Genomic DNA, 19,858 nt, shown 5'->3' with positions numbered 1-19,858 from the left:
ACGTGCATCTTTTCTTTTCGACTCCCAACCTTCAAAACTTTGTTTTGGCCCAAAGACCATTCATCAAATGATTGAATTTCCAACAAACAGAGGAAACGCGGCCTTGCTGGGTGACTTCTGATGACATTGCTGGATGTGAAAACCAACAGTCATGCAATCTGGAGGAAATCTCAGGGGGAAATTACTAATTCAAGTTTCCTCAGAGACCCTAAAAGAAAAGAAAATCTTGATGTTGTAACTATGACTATGAAACCAAATAATTCTCTTTTAATTTGCTATGGGTTTTATTAGTTTGGCCCCTCTCCCCCTTGCCCTTTTCTTTCTCCTTTCGTGTCCCTCGGTTGAAACAGCAGTTTTTATTAAGCATGAAGCAACAGAGGAGAAATACTATGTCGAATAGAAGAGCCAAGTAAAGGAGAACAGGAGTAGGCAGGGGGTTGAGTGAAGGAGTTAAAGAAAAATTGGAGCAGATGGAGGAGGAAATTAATATTGTGTATTCCCCCTATCTAAAAAAACTTAATCACACTTTGTTGTGATTAAGAGACAAAGAGAGATTGAGAGACAGATATACATACAATGGACCGTATGGAAAGTTGTCTATAATCACCCGCAGCCAAGGATGGGTGGAGCATATAGATGGGGGTCATTGAGGGCGGAAGGAGGAAAGGATGTAGAAGGGCACAAAAGCATCTCTAACCAGCTGAGCTAACACAAGATCAGCGGATAAGAGAAAGGGTTTTCAGAGAGACAAAACAAAATTATTTTAATTATATTTCCACATATCAACTATTGACAATTCCTCAAAAGAATTGTACTGAGCTTTTGAGCAATGGTAACTACAGTAACATGGCAGACCCTAAAAACAACAGACAGCTAAACCTTCCACTAGACAAGCCCTGTTATTGGCACAAACCAAAATCCCTTCATTATAATCTAAATAGCACTAATGAATATTGCAAGGATGACAGAAGGGACTCGAGAGAGTGCTCATAGAGGCATTAGACAGTGACAGCAGGGGGGTAGTAACAGTATCTAGAAGCCAGATGGCCAACTCTGCCCTGCTCTCTAGCCCTGCTATTGTTATACTGCTGACCCTAATGGAGAGGGGTGTCTGCAGCTTGCTTGAGAGCAGTCCTGAACTATATGATGAATATAGGAGAAGTGCAGTTAATGCCCAAGCCACATGTGGTGGAGAATGTGTAGAGGTATAAGATGGCAGAGTAGATTGAACTACTGTACAGATTCCCATCTTATGTCACACCCTGCAGCAGCTGGAGGATCTACTAGTTTCAGAGGTATATTCCCCAACTGAAAGTTAAAGGATCATCAGATCAAACATGGTTATGCTATGACTTCAAGACTTTCAAGAAACAAGACGTTGCATCACACATGCTCAATTGACCCAAAAGTTCTACAATGCTCAACCTCTAACGCCACAAGCGCTGTTACAAGCATGCGAAAAAGAGTTTTTAACATTTGTGGTTTCTTACTGCAATGCGCTTTGGGAGTCGCAGTTTACTTAAAAAATATATATAATGCACAATTACTTCCATTCAGTGAACCAGATTTTTATGTGCAGTTGTTGCTCATTTGCACTGATAATTTCAAGGTTCACAAATGCTCAAACAGCAAATCAAGCAGTTGGTCTATATATACAATGAATAGGACTGTTACTTTTACAAAGCCACTCAATATAACCTTGTCCTTTTACCATAAACAAACAAGGCCACCACTACAAAGAGGATTGGCAGCCTCTGCTGGCCTCTGTACTGCACTAGCTGATCTGATTTCAAAGGATATCGCAAGGTAGCTTTCTGGCACAAAACAGGGGGAACTGTTGCTCTTCCTCCAGGACAAACGGCCAAAGCTTTTCGATGGAAAGCAGCAGCATGGGGAATCTTAACAGTAGCACTAGCAATACCAACCAGCCAGTAGTGTAGGAATTTTACTGTCTTGGCCATTGTTAATATGACAATGACAGACAAAGAACATCTCAACACACTAAATGGTGGCTATAAAAGAGCCTTGCTCAAGGTGACTTATTACAAAATAAGCAATACCATAGTATTTGCTGTAACACTAATATGTTGGACTCTAATCATTACACTAGACACTAGAAAAATATTGGATTGGCTTTTGAGGCACCTACCCGTTGACTGATTGGTAGATACAGTTGTCAGTGTTTGTACAGAGCAGCAGGGCCCTCCCACCGGTCATGGTGCTAGCAGCTGGCATCCTGCACAGTCACACGAAGAGAGACACAGTCAGTTAGTACAATATATTTGTATGTTGGGGTGAGTGCATGGTTTGTCAAAACACGTGTAAATTCAAAGCAGACCTATATTTCAGATTATAGGTCAGGAGGTTGCAAAGAAAAACATTTACAAATCAAACTGTTACAGAGAATAAATTTAAGCAGTTGAAAATATTCCAGCTTGTGTTTTTTAACTAAATAGGATAAAAACTAACTAAAAAGGCAGACACACAGACTGACAAATGAGAGTTAGGTCAAAATAAGAGCTGCATCCCCAGGACTCCCCTAGGGTGGAAAAAATCTAACTAGTGTGTGAATGTAAACTACCAAATAGCTCAAACCTCTCATTTCTGTGGCTAGCAAAACTCATTTTCTGAACCAAGCTGCAGAGAAGCAGACCTCACAGGTTGCATGCATCCCCCCAAAACTGGCAAAACCCTACTTGATTAGTAATTAGGTTCCAGCAACTATGCAGCATTATGGAAAACTTATGGAATGCATTTAAAACTCCACAATGTAATAAGAGAAGAGAAGGGCACTGAGTTCAACTTGTTTAGGTTATCATTCAGTGTCTCGCCTTTTTGCACTTGCCAGAACAGATTGCTGGAGTATTTTCAAGACAAGTACTGTGCATAAATTTTGTTTTTGCACTTCAGCTCCTCTCCGCAAACTCTCCTTTCATTCCACAAAATAACTTCCTTAATGTGTGTCTTGCAGCACTTTACATTTCCCTCTGTTCTTTATTATGGACAAGTTATGCCAAGGTGACTGTGAGGGGGAGCATTATTACTTGGTCAGAGTATAATGAAACTAGATCCATTTGGAGCCATAGCAAGACCATCCGTATACGTAACATTGAATTAGAGCCGCTGGTGCCCACTGTCATGACTTGGCCTATAAAAGCTGGCGGAGAGTGGGCATAGAGCAGAAGGGCCTAGCATCTGTCTGGCACAGATGTGGTTAAAATAAGAGAGGGGGAAAGGTCAGGGCTAACTCCTGTTGGCAGGTATTCACACATTTGCTCTTAATTAAATTCACAGAGACACTAATACAGGCTTTGCCACCCGGCTGCAAACCCACACACAAAACCTCATATAAAAACACACCTACACAGATCTACATAACCTGCCAAGCAGTCCATATTCCGAACCAACTTATGGATGTGTGTGCATGTGTGACTTCAACCAGATGTGCTGGGATACTTTAGAGTATCTGTAGGCCGTTAAACATTTCCTGAGCACTGCCTGGCCCAACACCCACCACCCCATAAACCTGCATTAGCTAACCCTGACACTTCTCTCCCTTGCCCCCTGACTTTGTAGGGAATGTGAGACTAATTCAGCTAAATTCCACAAATTGTAGTCCCAACTGGCATTCAAAAAAAAAGCCACAATGTAAGTATTACGTAAAAAAAATTGCAGCCAAATAGCTGAACTCTTCCCTGAGTTAACAACATAATTGGCCCTCTGGGTCCAGTGTTTTGTAATGATTCTGGGGCTTTTCCTTTCTTCTCTTCCATGAAATGAAAAGAATTAAAGAACAAATGGACACTACGGAAAAGTAAAATAAAAGTACAATGTGTCATTTTTTTAGCTTGTTTTGCTAACAGCTCAATAGCCCTCCATTGCTTTGTCTTTAGCCTCCCCATCAGTCCGAGGCCTAGCCCCCACCAGAGAGAGGAGGAGGAGGAGGGTTTGCGTCAGCCATTGACCGGCCTCAAGGCCCAAATTATTTTCAGCTGTGAGCCTAGCAGAGGTCACATGTTTGAGGGGAAACATCAACCAATTTTTTTTTCCTTCCTTCCCCTCCTGATTCTTTTCTCCTTACTAAAACCCACACAGACATGAAGACCAGAAATCCTGCATGAAAAGGGGGGTGGGCATGGTGGACTATAAAGAATGTATAGAGACTCCTAGTTTCCCAGTTTAATTTTTCTCTAGGTTGGGGAGGGTGTTGAATATCACAGGGGGAGAGGAAAGGTGGGAGATATGAAGAGAGGGAGCAAATCGAAGAGGAGAGTGGGGTTGGGGAGACAGGGGTTGTCAAAACTAAAGAGGAAAGTGGATATTGCAAAGAATAATATGAGTATACTGTTACGCTGTGAAAACAGTGTAGGCTTTTAGACTGTCCCCCTCCATTGTTTGGAGCCCCAAGGCTAAACCAGAAATTGCTGTTCTGTGGAGATTCTAGTGCCTTAAAAAGTAATTTGGTATTTTCACACAATTCTGACTTAGTGGGCTTGAACAAATCTCAAACTTGACTTACACATGCAAGACAGTGCTTCCGAGCACTCGCCTGAACCTGACAAGCAGTAGTGTCTTCGCATCTCATAAAAGCAGTAAATTTGACAGCATTGTTAGTTTTACAGCGTTCGGTTACTGAGGAAACTCTTTTTGGGAGTAGGGGAGGCTTTTGTCTCCTACAGCTATTAGCAACTATTGTTAAACCTGACCCTCAGAGCAAGATGGCCACCATAACAATGCAGAGGCTGAGGGAAGCCATCTGCTGAGGCCAATAAAAACATCACAGGAAACTGCCCCCTTCAGCCTTAGCCCTGTGAGGTGTGACAGGCGGTGGACACTGTGACAGAGGAAGTGGAAGTGGTATTGTTCAGCAGCTGGGTGGATGAGTGCTGGGTGGAGAAGATGGCAGCAGAGAGTGTGTAAGAATAGAAATAACTCATAATATTTCTGATATTTCTGTTTAATATTCAAAGAGACATGTATACCTTTTAATTAAGTCCTTCTAAACCTTCTATACCCAGAACCCCCTGTTGACTCTTTTGTTGGATTTATCTTATTTACCTAATGACCCTTCAGATTAAAAAAGTTTACACCAATATATTCCAATATATAATTCTCATTTCAGGCTCGGGGCCTGTTCTGTTGACTCCAAACTCCACACATTTGGCACCCCGTGTAAACTAAATACTATTTTACCATGGTCTGGTCATAGAGTTGTAAATGGATCGCTGATTCACAAGGACTTGGCACACTTCTGTAGAGTATGTTAGCCAGCACACAGATTACTCAGCGGCACACACATGCAGGCCTTTCATCGAGGACACTTGGCCCAATTGGTTTTTGTTATAATGAAATCACACAATGTTGGATTCACAGAGGGAGTTAAAGAATCAGCCTGAACTCATTCAATGGCAATGTGATCACACACACACACACACACACACACACACACACACACACACACACACACACACACACACACACACACACACACACACACACACACACACACACACACACACACACACACACACACACACACACACACAAATAACTCTGTTATCAGGACTTGTGGGAATCCTATTGTCGGTGATATACTGTAAAATGTTATATTTCACAGTGCAATGCAAGTGTAGACAATATCAACGCAGACAGTGATATTCTGAGTCTGCCTTTTTAGTTTGTATCTGTGTTGTTGAGCCATTTGTGCTAGTTATCTTTAAGTGTGAACTCTTGCTCCCCGTTTTCGGTTGGAGTTGAATTAGCTTTATCACACTGTATGCAGGTGGTGCTGTCAGTGTTTCGTAGATAGCTTTATCAGGCCTCTGAGTTGTTGTCAGCGAGCTGTTGGCTGGCTGCTGCTATAGTGCTCTGGAAGCCTGCCTGCCTCTCGCCAACAGCTGCTTCTCATAAAGATTTCATCCTCCCCTCTATCCCGCTGTCCCTACATCCCTCTGTCCAGCCCTGCAGAAACAGCTAACACCATGACATCATCATCCATGCTTGTTCTTCCCAAAAGCGCTCTCTTTTTCTCTCAGTCATTTTGAAATACCTAAAAAGGGCAAAGTCTCTTGCAGCCCACGCTGCATTTCACAGTTATCATGACATGGAGTCACAAAAAATACAGAAAGGAACCAAAAAGAGGCAGCCACCACCCTTGTCATCCTGATGAGTGAGGTTTAACGTAAAACTGGGACAACTACAGAACATGATAGCTCAAAATGGGATTTATATACTGCAAAAAAAAGATTATTTATTTCCTTTTCTTTCTGCACCCACGCTGAGTTGAGGACCCTATCCCCTACAAGATACGGCTCACTATAGCATGTGCCAAAGCCTTGCCTGCAATCATTTTAACGCACCCCTGCACATTTAGCCTGCTCTTTCTGGAATTGCAAACTTGGCTGCTTTTTTCCTCCCCGTCCTTCACTCTTTTTATTTCTCCCTTTCATTCTCTCTCTTCCATTCTCCCTCAGGCTTGGAGTTGCAGGGACCGAAGTATGATGAAGAAGGGATTGATGGATAGGAGGGAAGGATGGAGGGGGACTGGTTTTTAATCCTTAGCCTGTCCTCTTTCATACTGAAATGTAGGTCTTAGCTTCTGCATATTTGGAGCAGAGATTATTCATGTACAGCCAATTTGTTTTGAGCACTGCAAGGTTGCCAGATCTGACATGAAGTGTTTGGTTTGAGCAATATGGGGATTTCACAGTGACTGACATGCTGCCTTGACCCGGGGGGCTTTGACAGGGTTTTGCTTGGTTCCTGAAGAAGTACAAAAGGAAGGGTTGATGGTAAAGGAAGGGATGTATGGAGAGGAGGAGGGAAGGAGAGGGTCGGGCAAATAAACAATGGAATTTTATCTGGGCTCTCCAGTCTCCCTCTCTCTTTTTCCCCTCTCAGTTACTGTCTCTGTGTCCTGTTCAGGGCCCCTGCTGCTTTCCCAAGCTGATTTCATAGCAAGGCCTTGGACATGAGCCAAACAGGCCAACTCTATGACTATGTGTGCCTGTATCTGCGTGTGTATCATACATGCGATTGACAGCCAGAAAGTGTTTTACAAGCCTGCAAAACTCATTGAATTTATAATTTTTTTCCTGCATGCCATGTTTACCTCTCTCTCATCCTAATCTTTGTATCGCTTTTTTTTCACACACATTACTTTTCCATCCTTATCTTACCACAGACCACAGGGAACTGTGCTGTATGATGTACAGTGGTAAAGATACCTATCAGCTGGCCTTTAGGGACAAAACACAAGCACACACAAACACATACAGTTCTTGCACAAGCAATCCTGCTACCCAGTGTCCTATTTGCCCTGCTGTGCTGTGTCCTCTTGCCCCTCTACTTCTCCCCCTGCTCCCTCCATTGTTAGGAGAGGATGGACGTGAGACAGCATTAAAACTGGGTTAGCCACAGAACCATACAGGAACTGACGGGGGACACCACAAACAATGAATTTCTCCGTGCATGCTTTTTGCTTATCAATCCATTCTAAATATAACACAACAGAGTCCATTGTTGTATTTCTAACGCCACACATATTTTCTTGTTATTGTGTTTGTTGTTTATTACTGAGACTGATGGGCTGGGTGCCGACAGTCTATCCCGCTGGGAGCTGGAAGAATGAATATTACCTCAGAAAATGTATAAACAAACCTTAATTATAATTGGGGCCACAGAGAAAGCCACTATGGATGTAATTATGCACAGGCACAACCAAGAAACCAGAATGCTACATCATTTAGGAGGTTTCTTATACATTAAATTAATAGGTATTTACTTGTTTGTGCACGCAAACAGACAGTAAGTGTGATGTGACTTGCAGGAAGTGGGAGTAAGACTGACCTTGTGTCTCCTGAATTGAAGTCATCGAGCTTTTGCACAGCAAGTTTGTTTTGCTGAAAAATTCATACTGTACAGTAAGAAATTTTGTTCATTGTTGATAAATGGGACAGCTCTTACTACCACAAGGTCAAAATAGCAGCAAACGGAAACCTCAGACAAACTCAGCAAAATCCTCCTAAAAACCCTTCTTCCTCACTCCACCTGTCAGAGTTTACAAATGACCATCCAGTAACAGTTTAACAACAGGCTTTTAATGGAGAAGGTCTCCCTTTCCCTTTGGAGATTGTGGCTTCCATTCCACATTCCACTGACTGCAAATGGTGCAGTTTGCAGGCTAATGAGGCTCTAAAGTCTTCAACGTGATAAGCCCTTCTAGAAATATGAGTTTTGAGGCTTTGACACTGTTGGCCTGATAAAAGGTGAAAATTAAGTGGATAATTGAAAAAGATTTGTGGAAGTTTTTAAGCACAGAGGAGTTTTTAAACCTGGACTGACCTGGTTGAAAATTGGATTATAAATTAATTCTTCCATCCCAACAATGACTTTTACCTATCACCAACAAATACAAAAAGGCCTTTACTAACTGAATGAAGAGAAGAGAAGCTACTTTTTACTAGAGAAAAAGACAAGATCATCACACAGAGAAAAAGAAGTGGAGGAGGAGGATGGATCTGTCTTGGAGGCAGAGCAAACAAATCTGGCTCTATCCCCCCATCTGGGAGAGGGTGTCATGTTACGTCCTTATGGAGAGCTGGAGCATCTGTCCTTCGATTCCCTCCTACAGACATGTCAGCCCCTCCTCCCCACAGACAGAAAGCTCCCATCAGCAGAGCTCCTGACTCATCCCTAGTCTGCTCCCAATTACCCTGCTGGCTCCACAGACCAGTGCCCATGCCAACACATCCCGGGGACTGCTTTTAAACAGCTCTCACTTTGGCCTGCACAGCCACATCCAACTCTGTTTAATCCAAAAATGTGGTACTTGGTATTTGAAGCTGAAGTACTACTCTAGCTTCAGCCAACATTGAAAGATTCGGTGATGCTAAAGGCCTGGATTGTCTCACAGCATCTGAAACCACAATGGGCGATAAAAAAAAGGGAAAAAGTTTTTTTTTTTTTTGAAAAAAAAAAAAAAAAAAAAAAAAGGGGTTTACTCAGTAACTGGCCAGGTGCAGTGGTGAGAAAGTAAGCAGGGCTAGAACTTCTTTCTAAAGTTCTCTTTTTTTATTCTTTACACAACTACATCCGACACTTTTCACTTGAGCAACCAGCCTCATTTACTTAAGACATATAAATATTTTTGCTCATTTTTAATACTTTGCTACTTCTTGCACAGCCATATTCTACGGTTTCTATTCATAATGTTTTTAGCCATGCAAGCAGCTTGGCTCTACGGACAACAATGGTGGTCTGTCACTCAGTTGGTCGCTCGGACCGTCCATGACTTTAGTCCTGACTGAAATATGCACGATGCAGAGCTATAAAAAGTTCTACAGAAATCCGTAAAAAGAAATATATTCTTTATTGTACACTTTGGTGATCCTCTGACTTTTCCCCTTGCACTGCTAGCAGGTCAAACCTTTTACTTATTCAGGGAAATATCGAAAAAAAATTCAGTTGTGGTTTTGAGTGCAATGCCTTGACAAGTATTGGATGGATTGCCATTAAATTAGCTACAGACATTCTAACACTTTAGTGCTAATTATAATTTTTTTGCATGCTTACAGGCTAAATAAGGACGGTGCACATATATACCTGTCAAACATCAACATTAGCATGTTAGCTTGCTGACCTCTTAGCATTTATCTCAAAGCCCTGCCATGCCTAAGCACAGCCTAACAGAGTGTGGTTATATTCTCAGTCAAATTTCCATCTATTTGTGTTGGACAATAAACACTTTAAATTTGCCTGTATTCATACTCCCTTCCTTCCAAAGACAAATTAGTGCACACTAAGGGCTCATCTGGCAGTAAGAAACAAGACCTTGGTGTAGATGCACCTGCGGTTGGAGCACTGTGGTTGCAGCAAGCATAAATCATCACTGACAGAGTAAGTAAGGCCATTGACAGGAAAGCTCGCCAAACAAAAGAAGCCATGGAGCTCTTCCTGGCAGTGAGCCTTGCTGTTTGGCAGGCAGCGATGAATTTCAATGGATGAAGTAATTCATAAACAGCCACAGGTAATATGCCAGGTGATAGACACACACACCTTCTGTTGTCTGCAACCAAAGCTGTATTCTGTTTCACCCACCATGCCCTCAAACACAGGAGACAGACATGGCATGTGCACCTCAGACAATACCTGTCTCTGCTGTTTATAACTCCCGAAGGGCCTGGATTTTACACATCAGGAAGTGTCATTGAATACACCATAATTCACAGGGGGAAAAAAAGACTCCCAACGGTACAGCATCTGATATTACATTGTGCTGACACACAATGTGGGATTTTTGAGCCTAATGGTAAAACCTTTCCTCTCTAAAACAGGCTCAGCAACAGTAAATGTGCAGCAGTGAGTGGACCTACACATCCTTTCAACAATAACCTGGCTTCTTTAACACACTAACATTATTCTCTGGGCTCCAGATCAAATTTCTCCTCCAAGCCGCAGTCTCTGAGCTGAGCTGCAAAGCCAAAATCCTCTCCTCTCCTTTTTCTTCCTGTTTTTCCCCCCTTCACATTTTAAGGGTTCCCTTTGAGAGTTCCCACCAGAGCTCCCCCGTCCCATCCCTGCTCCCCTGCTCCTCTGCATGCCTGCACAGAAACAGTTTTATAATTCGCCCGCCGATCCCCGGGGGAGCCGAGCAAGGCGAGAGCTTGGGAAAATGCACTTCCGGAGAATAAACTCCAGAGTCAGAGTAAGAGCCAACGTTTTTGACCTCCACACACCCAGTGACCGACAACTGTGAGACTAAGCCAAGACCGCCAGCGGACAAAAAACGGAGTCAAATGGAGAGGGGTGTTTAGCACCGCCAAAGCAAGCCAAACTAAACTGATCGAAAGGTGTGCCGTTCCATCACAATCTCCTCAGGACAAATTGTACTCAGCACATGGCAAATGTACTTTGTAGTAGAATGTTAGGCAGTTAGCAAATACTAAATGAGAGCAACTGCAACATGCTTTCTTTCTTTTTGCATTGTATCTCATTCATGGGGTGTTAAACATTTTAACCAAACAGCTATTATGTACAGTAAATGTGATATAATCAAATTAAAAGCCCATACTACATTACTAGAGCAAGGTTTTTAAATTAGTCTGATTAAAAAAGAAAGTATTTACAATATAATGACATGAAGCAAAAGAAAGTCACACTAGCATTTCTGAAAATGCAAAGACCAAACATGTCTGTTGATCAACTAATTGATTCATCATTTCATCATTATAATCAGAAATACTGAAAAATATGACGAGGGGAAAAATAAACTATAAAAAAGACTGACATAGACTGACACCAGGCTCACCAAATAAAACTTGACACCATATAGCAGTATAGGAAGGATGAGATTATTGTAACCATCATTACACTGGAGACACACCGAGAAAACTACTACTTTCCCAGCTCTGGAGCTTAACAAGACAGTATTTAGATATGATTTGGTATGATCAAAGCTCCTCTGTGTCTGCAGTATGTCTGCAGTATCTACTCATTAAGTTGTTTCACTTAGATAACCCTCCAGACATTGTTTTAAGTCTCATTATAGAGTGGATCCCTAAATTGACAGGTAAACAAAATGATTCTCATTCTCAGTCATGGCTGCAAGATAATGAAGAAGAGAAGAAGGAAAAAAAGAGAAGAAGAAAAAAGAGAAGAGAAGAAAAGAGAAAAAGAAAAGAAGAGCAGAGAAAAGAAGTAGAACGATAATTTGAAGGTCATTGCTCTTCCAGTTTTTCCATCTGAAATATTACACACACAAAGCGCATAACCAAACTAACAAAGTGTTAGCCTTTTCCCATTTTGCTTGGAATGCTCATTATAACATGGCAACTGGAGCCTAAATCAACGAGCTGTACAGCCACATTAGAGTTACACTTTGAACACAGATGGACGTATTCCTTTGCAGATGGCAGCCTTCCCCACATACAAGGTCTTTTTTAAAGAAAATAAATGGTCAATGCATGTTCACGTGCAAGTACAATATGTCAGTGGATGTTCACATATGTTTGTGTCCATGGGTCTGAGTATGTTTTGGTCTATATATCCATGTCTGTTTGAGCCTGTCTTTGGCTGTTTTTCTGCATGTGCTTGTGTGTGTTTTTGGGTTTATGCCACCGCCACATGCTGCCAGTGGGCACGAGCTGCAAAGCCAAACCAAGCTTGAAACACTTGGCTTTTGGGTCGCATCGGTTTGCTGTGATGATTCTCTCAGCCCACATCAACACACTGCCATCAAACTGTAACTTTGTCTTTGCCCCTGTCTCCAGACTGAACTCTGTTAGAAATTGACATTCTATAGTGTAGTCTGTGCAAACAATGCAGAAGGACAGGGATTCATCCTGCCATATCCTGTTAAATGTCCCAATTAGAGTCGGAGCCACCATTTTCTCTGAAGTCATGGTCAAATTTCTTTTTAATACAACTCAGACACCTAGCAGAGGGAAACTGCCAGACAGAGCAACAGCTTGCAAGCGACCGGCTGTAAGATAAAAATGTGTGTGCATGTGTGTGGCAGGGTTAAGGGTGCATCTAATTAAAAAAAGCATGTGCAGTTGCCAACTGGATAAATGCTTCCAGTATCCAGTGTCCCATGTGATGGTATGCATTATCCATGCTTGCATGTATGTACTGTATGTGTGTTAGTTTGACTCTTACAAGGATAGGGTTATGGGTGTGTAAGATGGTATGCATTATCCATGCATCTATGAATGTGTGTGTGTGTGTGTGTGTGTGTGTGTGTGTGTGTGTGTGTGTGTGTGTGTGTGTGTGTGTGTGTGTGTGTGTGAGGGGTTGATCATGACTAAACCCATGGCCATCTACCAACATCACAGAAACAGACAATATGTCCCCCACCATATCTTTGAAACGAGAGGAATTTTTTCACCATCACCACAGGACACATTCTTTCTGAGCATGTCGCCGTGGTGACAACAGCAGCTCAGGGACAGCAGGAGATTGGCCCAGTGGGGTCTTTAAAATGCAGGCCGCCCCACGGAGTGCCTGTCAAAAGCCAGTTCCTGCAAGAGAAGGGGTATACAGGCTGTAACCTCCCAAAGGCCTTCTGTCACTTTTCTGAGCAGAAAAAGAATAGAGAAGACAGATGTCGCTGGCAGCGCGCACACACACACACACACACACACACACACACACACACACACACACACACACACACACACACACACACCCCTATTGTACATGTTTGTAAAATGTGAATGTAAATTGTGTCTGCATGTAAATCAGGCATCAAATAGTTAACTCTCTTGTAAATTATGGCCATTGCGTCAACATAAAGCTAAACACTGTTTTCCTGGATGAACTTGCACTCTAGTGACTCATACCAATCATCAAGACCGATTTCTTCACTTCAGCATGCTTCCAAGAAAGAAATAACAAGCTGATTCAGTTGTGAGAGATGACAGACTTAGTCAAGGTGCTAAACATCTGGTGTTTGAGTTTCAGGACTTGTTTTTTCCTTACAAAGCATGAATAGTAATAGAAAAAAAAAATCTGTTAACCTCTATTTAGTAGATTTAGGACCTCATGCATTGCATGTGTTAATATGTCCCGTCAGGGTATGTTTATACTAGAAATCATGAGCCACAGAGAGTGAAAAAATAGATGGGCATTGGGTGAGAATACCATGAATATGAGTGAGCTAATTATTCTGGTGTGAAACAAGGAAAAGAGAGAAAGAAACCGAGGGAAATATGCAATTAAAGAAAATGCCCAGAGAACGAATGAGTGTGTGCCTGAGAGTAAAATGGATCACTCCGAGAGGAAGACTGAGGCATTGCGAGTGTTAATAATCTGAGTGATGAATACAAGGTTACAAATACCCTCTTTTCCACCACAGTGCACATTGTCTTGCACAGCAGTCATGCAGACAGTTAGCCTCTGCCCCTGACTCAGAATGTAAACATCTGACCCAATCTGACAGACCACTGACACACACACACACACACACACACACACACACACACACACACACACACACACACACACACACACACACACACACACACACACACACACACACACACACACACACCAGAGCCCCTTTACAAGATTGCAGCCCACTTATTACTACCTTGCTGACTAGCAGACAGACAGCCCCTCTGTCTTTATCTCCAACTCTATAAATCTTCTCCTCAGAGCCAGTCTCAATTCAATAAACTCTTAACTTTACCCAGTTAGGTGACTACAATGTCAGGACAGACAGAAACAGGAGACCAGAGGAATGTTGAGTTGTGGTCTGTAAGAAACTGCACTGATGAAGCGGTTCATGTATGCCAATATGAAAATAACAGTGAATTTAAGAGGCAGTGCACAAAGTTGTCCCAAATCAAAGAGTACCTCAGCTGCTATTACAATCAAGCATATTAAATGAAACGTTCCACTGTTGCATGTTCCATCTTGTTCTTGGGTTTAATGACTGCCCAGCAGGCTGAACTAACAGGCCTGAGGAAACTGTTGAGATGGATTATGTTGGCTGATTGATAACCATCTCTTAAGGGTCAGTGCTTATAAGACATAGCCGACATTCCTGTTGCACTGTGGTATGACATGCAACAGAGCATCTGTTATCTCACATGAAATGATATGGCTGAGTCACAACACAAAGATACATGGATGTGCTTTAAACTTAAATATGCCCTGTGGAGTTTTTGACCACTAGTGGCACTGTAGAGCAATACTTTGATGAAAAGGTCCCCATATTGTTTGTATCACGACTTCTACCAGTACATGCAGAAAGGGAATATTATATTTGCATGGCACAAGCAAATAAACGAAATATTACATGTTTATTCTGGTTGCAGAGGATAGTAATAAGGGCCACCTCCGCTGGAAAACATATCACGAGTTGCTAATCAGGCCTGTACATTAACCTGCCCAATGCATTGGTAAATAAAACTTATTTACCTAAAAAAAACAAGCCATGTCTATTGAAGGAAAGGGTCAAGAAATGTAATGTAAAAGCCATGCCCGTTTCCTGCAATTCCACAAATTATCATTTGGGGGCAGTGAGGTAACGACACAGCAATCAAGAGAAGACGAAGTTGGTCTTGCAAGTTTTATAATATTTTTTGTCACTAAAGAATCATTATCCTTTTTATTTCTCCTGGAATATATCAACTTCTTAAGTTACATTTAAACAGCTGTTATGCTTTTTACAGCTGTTTCTCCTCTAATCACTTGGCAATCAAACACTGTGGCCAATAATGTTTTCATTCATTCATTCATATGTTGAAAAAGATTGATTTTGCAGGTAGTGCTGTTTTTTGTGTCTGTTTAGCCACTGTGGCTGTCACTCATGCTAATTGTCCATATTGTCTACACATCCCAAACAAACTGCTGTTGCTGCTGGAAATTAAAAATGCATCACTTCATGTGCATCAGAGTGTTTTCAAGGCCACAAAGCAGAAGGTGGTAAAATAAGAAAATTAGTTGTAAGTTTAACTATTAAGATCATACTTCCAAATTTTCACTGACACTTTGGCACTGGCAGTTGTATGACCATAGGTACATTGTAAAACTTTCAAACCCAACTGCACCAACTGCTTAAATCATGCCTGGTTATGAATCTGCAAACACCTTGTTATCCCTGATCCTTGACAAGCTGACTTTTTGGAGCCCCCTGAACTCCTCTGTCCTCCCTGGGGAGGTCTCCACCCCTGCTTGCCTCCTCACAACAATACAGGCACTGGGACTCTGCATGAAGAGGTGCCTTTGTTCACAGTGAAGAATGCTCATCTCACTTATCCTCTCCTCTTTTCTCTCTCTCCCCCTCAACAAGCTGGTTTGGAATGTGTTGGTTTTAGTGTGCACACTTTTCTTCAAATGGTCTCCAAACCATCCTGCTACATTTTCTTTTCATTTAATAAGCAGATATGAGCTGACAGCCATTGAGTTTATGTGTGTGTGTGGGCTCACGTGTGCTCAGATACTTCAGTGAGGTACAGATGAGTCTCTTGTGGGCAGCAGTAATGGACTTGGTGCAGACAGTTTGAGACTGAGTACTTGAGCAACACTCAGGCATACTTTAACTGGAGCCAAAGCAGTACAGAATGAAATACGGCTCAAATAAACACAGACAAAACCACATCCTAACATTTACCATCAATATTGCTTCAAACAAGCATAGAAGTACATTCTGTACATGGACACACACATGCTGACACATTCAAGGTCACACGCAAGCATGTGCATTTAGAGTGCAGAGAATATGTGAGAAGGCTAAGTTGATGCACATGCATCTTTGGGTCAAAGAAAGTATAGTATATACATTTTGTGTTCAATAGGTTTAATTGGAAATCCAAATTTGTATAACAACTTTACTGACTTTGTTTTTGAGAAAAACTTTGAAAAGTACATGCAAACATACATTTTCACACACAGACACATTTTAACTCATCCCATTACCTTTCTGAGCTGGGTTAGCCCTGATGAAGTGCTCTTGGAGTGGTTTCTCATTTTGCGTAACCTGACCCCGCAGAAGACAGCATCCACTTGCATGGTTCCTTTCCTTCCGAGTAGTTTGCCTTTTCCCCACTTTATCTATCTCTCTCTCCTTCACGGTTTGTACACCCCTACCCCTGCCTCTGACTTCTCTCACTTTGCATAGCCCCTGCCTGCACCTCCCACATATACACACAGCGAAAGACAGAGTGCTGCTCCAAGCGCACAAAATGTTTGAAAAAGGCACAAAGTCAGGGAAATCCCTCCTCCCGTCCAGCCTCCAGGCTAAAATGTTTACAGCTCTTTCTCCACACTCAGCTCTTAAACACACACTCACTCATTCGGACTTCTATCTCTGAATGACGCTGGCTCCTTCGCTTTCTCTCTCCCCTTCTCAAACTTTTCCCACCCCCCTCCCTTTCTCCCTTCCTCCCTCCTTCTTTCTCTCTCCTCCCTCTCCATTTTCCATCATCACACCGCTCCACATCCCCTCCCACCCACCTAAATCCCCCAACCACTGAACTAATCTGCAGCTGGCTGGCCGATTGGAGCCCTAGTTGCCGGGGAAACTGAGTGTCCTGCTAAAAAAAAAAAAGAAAGAGGAATGGAGCAGGAAGGGGCAATGCTGAACACAACTGAATACATAAATAACAGTCTCCTCCGGGAGACAATTAAAGAAGCCCAAGGGCCTCAATTCCTCTCTCAATGAGGGGACAACATGATTATCTATTTTATCTCTACAAAGACTTTGTTTACTGGTTCACGTACAAGTCAACAGCAGCAGCAACAACAACAACAACAAGTAGTGCAGAAGCATAGGTGGTGTGCGCTGAATGCTGTGAAGGGTGAGACTAAGTGTGCTCAGGCAGAAAGTGACAGAACGTGTTTTGTTAGTGTTTGCCTTAATTACCTCTGACCTCTTCTCAGTGAGAGAATACAAACTGGGGAGTCCAGCTCACCATCAGGCCCAGGCATAGAAATCCATTTCATTTCTAGGGGCCCAGGGCTGGAGAGTAACTCAGTGCTCCTGTGGAAAGAGTGGAGAGAAATAAAGAGTGAGAGAGGGAACATGGCTGGCATGCATACTGATGACCAGTATGATTAATAATTAACCTGTTCAACCCCACATGCCCTCTTTGGCAAGCCGATATTTAAAATGTATGTTTTGGTCAATTTTCAAAGCCTACAATCTTTATATTGAAAATGTTATATATATATATATATATATATATATATATATATATATATATATATATATATATATATATATACATATATATATATATATGGGTATTTAATAATGCACAGCACACTTAGAAATTCCCATTTGATGTAAGGTTGCCATTAAAGTGACATCTTATATTTTAATATTTCACTTAAAGCTCCATTGTGTAATGTTTTGAGTTGATTTATAGCAAAAGAAATGTTGTTCTTTCACAAATATGTGCTCATTCATGTGTCATTACTTCCACCAACTAATCAAAGTATTCTCGTACGCGTAGAATCTGACATTCAGAATCATTCAGAATACATACTAGCGAGTCGCTCAAATGGCAGCAGCCATGTTGCGCCTCCATCTTTAAAATACATTAGCCAAAGAGGGACATACCTCCGCCTTTCGTGCTTTTACACTCAGTGCCAGGGAGGGGGGAGAAGATTACTTGCGACTGCGGCAGATTTGAAAGCCTGTTGAAAATAGAGGCTTGCACCTATTCTCGAGGACATGTAACAGAGTCGCCAAGGAAGTTAAAAAGAGAATTAAAACAAAGCAACAAAACCAAAGTTAATATTGGAGTGGCTTTTCCAAGATGGAAAGTTGCCTGCTTTCTTCTCGACAGGTAATTCTGCCAATTTGTGAAAATTCAAAGTTTTATAGTTGCTACTTGCTTGGCTAACTATAGCATGGTTGTACATAATGCTAGAACGACATCTAGGATACTTTTCCTTGCGTCGATGAAAAAGGATTGTCTACCTTGTAACATTAACTTAATCATATGTGTAGTGATTTCCCTGGCAGCTCACGTCATGTGCAGTTGTAACACAGACTAGCTAGCCTAGAAATCTAGATGCACCCTAGTGGCAGCACATTTATTTTGCAGCCAGGGTCAGTCTAGGCACTCTCCGTTGGCTTGCGAGCTGGAAAAACCAAATTTTGGTCAGGCCAATTACATCGTGTATAGAGTCGGTGGGCGGGCTTATGGCTGCTGCTGCTGGGAACAGTGGTCTTCTGGAAGACTTGGAGTTGAGCTTTTCTTTAAGAAAAGAAGAAAGAACGGCACAGAAATCATTCTTAAAAAAGGAAGATGTGTTCGGAGTTTTGCCGACCCGATACGGCAAAAGTTTAATCTATCAACTAGCTTTGCTACCTTCTTCGCTGCTCTGCCTGGTTGTAGCGCTATCGCGTGCAGAGGGAATTTGAAAGACAACCGTTTATCCCGCCCCTCGGATTGACCCCTGTTAATGGTGAGTTCCCAGACCCAACATCTTGATGGCTACAGACTAGCTACAGCTAGAACAGCTACAAACAAACAAATGGAGGTACTAAGAGCTAATTTCAGTTTCATTGACATTGTTCATACTGCTCAGAGAAATATATTAAAAACACAAACCTCCGTTGCTTCTCTCCTACGCTGTGAACATTGCCTTAAAATCTCGTACAAAATACAGAATAATGATAGCACTGATACTTTACTAACATTAGCTTGCATATGTTTGGGAACCTGATAGCTGATGTTAGCAATGAAATGGTACCAAAATAACATAAAACTATTATTACACTGAAAGGAACTATCACGGATGAAGTCGTTCTTCTTGGAATAATACGGCCACCGTAGAAGTTAGAACGCGCTCGGAATGGGAGGGGCTAGAAAGTAATATTCAGTTGGTTGTCATATACAATTTCACCGCTAGATGAGAGAAATTCTTACACAATGTAGCTTTAATAAAATGCTGTTATACAGTAGCTTCAGTGAAGTTGGGGCAAATAGATACTATCTACAGTATAGATATAGCTATCAACAGAAAATCAATCAGCAACTATTTTAACAATTGTTTAATCTTTAAGGTCATGTCTCAAGCAAAAATGCATAAATAGTTTTAGTTTGTCCCATGTGATTATTTGGCTTCATTTCTTTGTGTTTTGTGATTGTAAACTGCATATCCCTGGATTTTGGACTGTTGGTTGTTCAAAGCCTTTTTATGTTATAATGTAGCTGTTTTGTTGTAACTACTTTATACACTGTTTGGTAGTTTAATCTATAGCAATGAATAGTATTTTATAAGACATCATGTTTTGACATCTTTTTTAATGTTTTTGTTTTTTTTCTAATTTGTTTTTTTAATAATGCCTCTTATTGAACTATCATCTTTGCTGCTGTAATACTGTAAATGTCCCCACTGT

General features: G+C 41.7%; 1 protein-coding gene across 1 annotated transcript in view; it reads right to left on the bottom strand.

Annotated features, from left to right (window-relative positions):
* si:dkey-82f1.1 (DENN domain-containing protein 2A) overlaps positions 1–16,842 on the bottom strand; it is a 37,150-nt gene extending 20,308 nt beyond the window's left edge. The window contains exons 1-2 of the mRNA XM_039807731.1: positions 16,423–16,842; positions 2,150–2,236 (exon numbers count right to left, since the gene is read on the bottom strand). Coding sequence (XP_039663665.1) covers positions 2,150–2,235 — 86 coding nt within the window. The 5' untranslated portion in view covers position 2,236; positions 16,423–16,842. The remainder of the gene's footprint in view (positions 1–2,149; positions 2,237–16,422) is intronic.
* Positions 16,843–19,858: the final 3,016 nt, after the last annotated feature.

This window comes from Perca fluviatilis, chromosome 8, assembly GCF_010015445.1.
Source record: "Perca fluviatilis chromosome 8, GENO_Pfluv_1.0, whole genome shotgun sequence".
NCBI lineage: Eukaryota > Metazoa > Chordata > Actinopteri > Perciformes > Percidae > Perca > Perca fluviatilis.
Note: the sequence above shows the minus strand (reverse complement) of the source record. Positions and strands in the feature narration are given on the sequence as shown.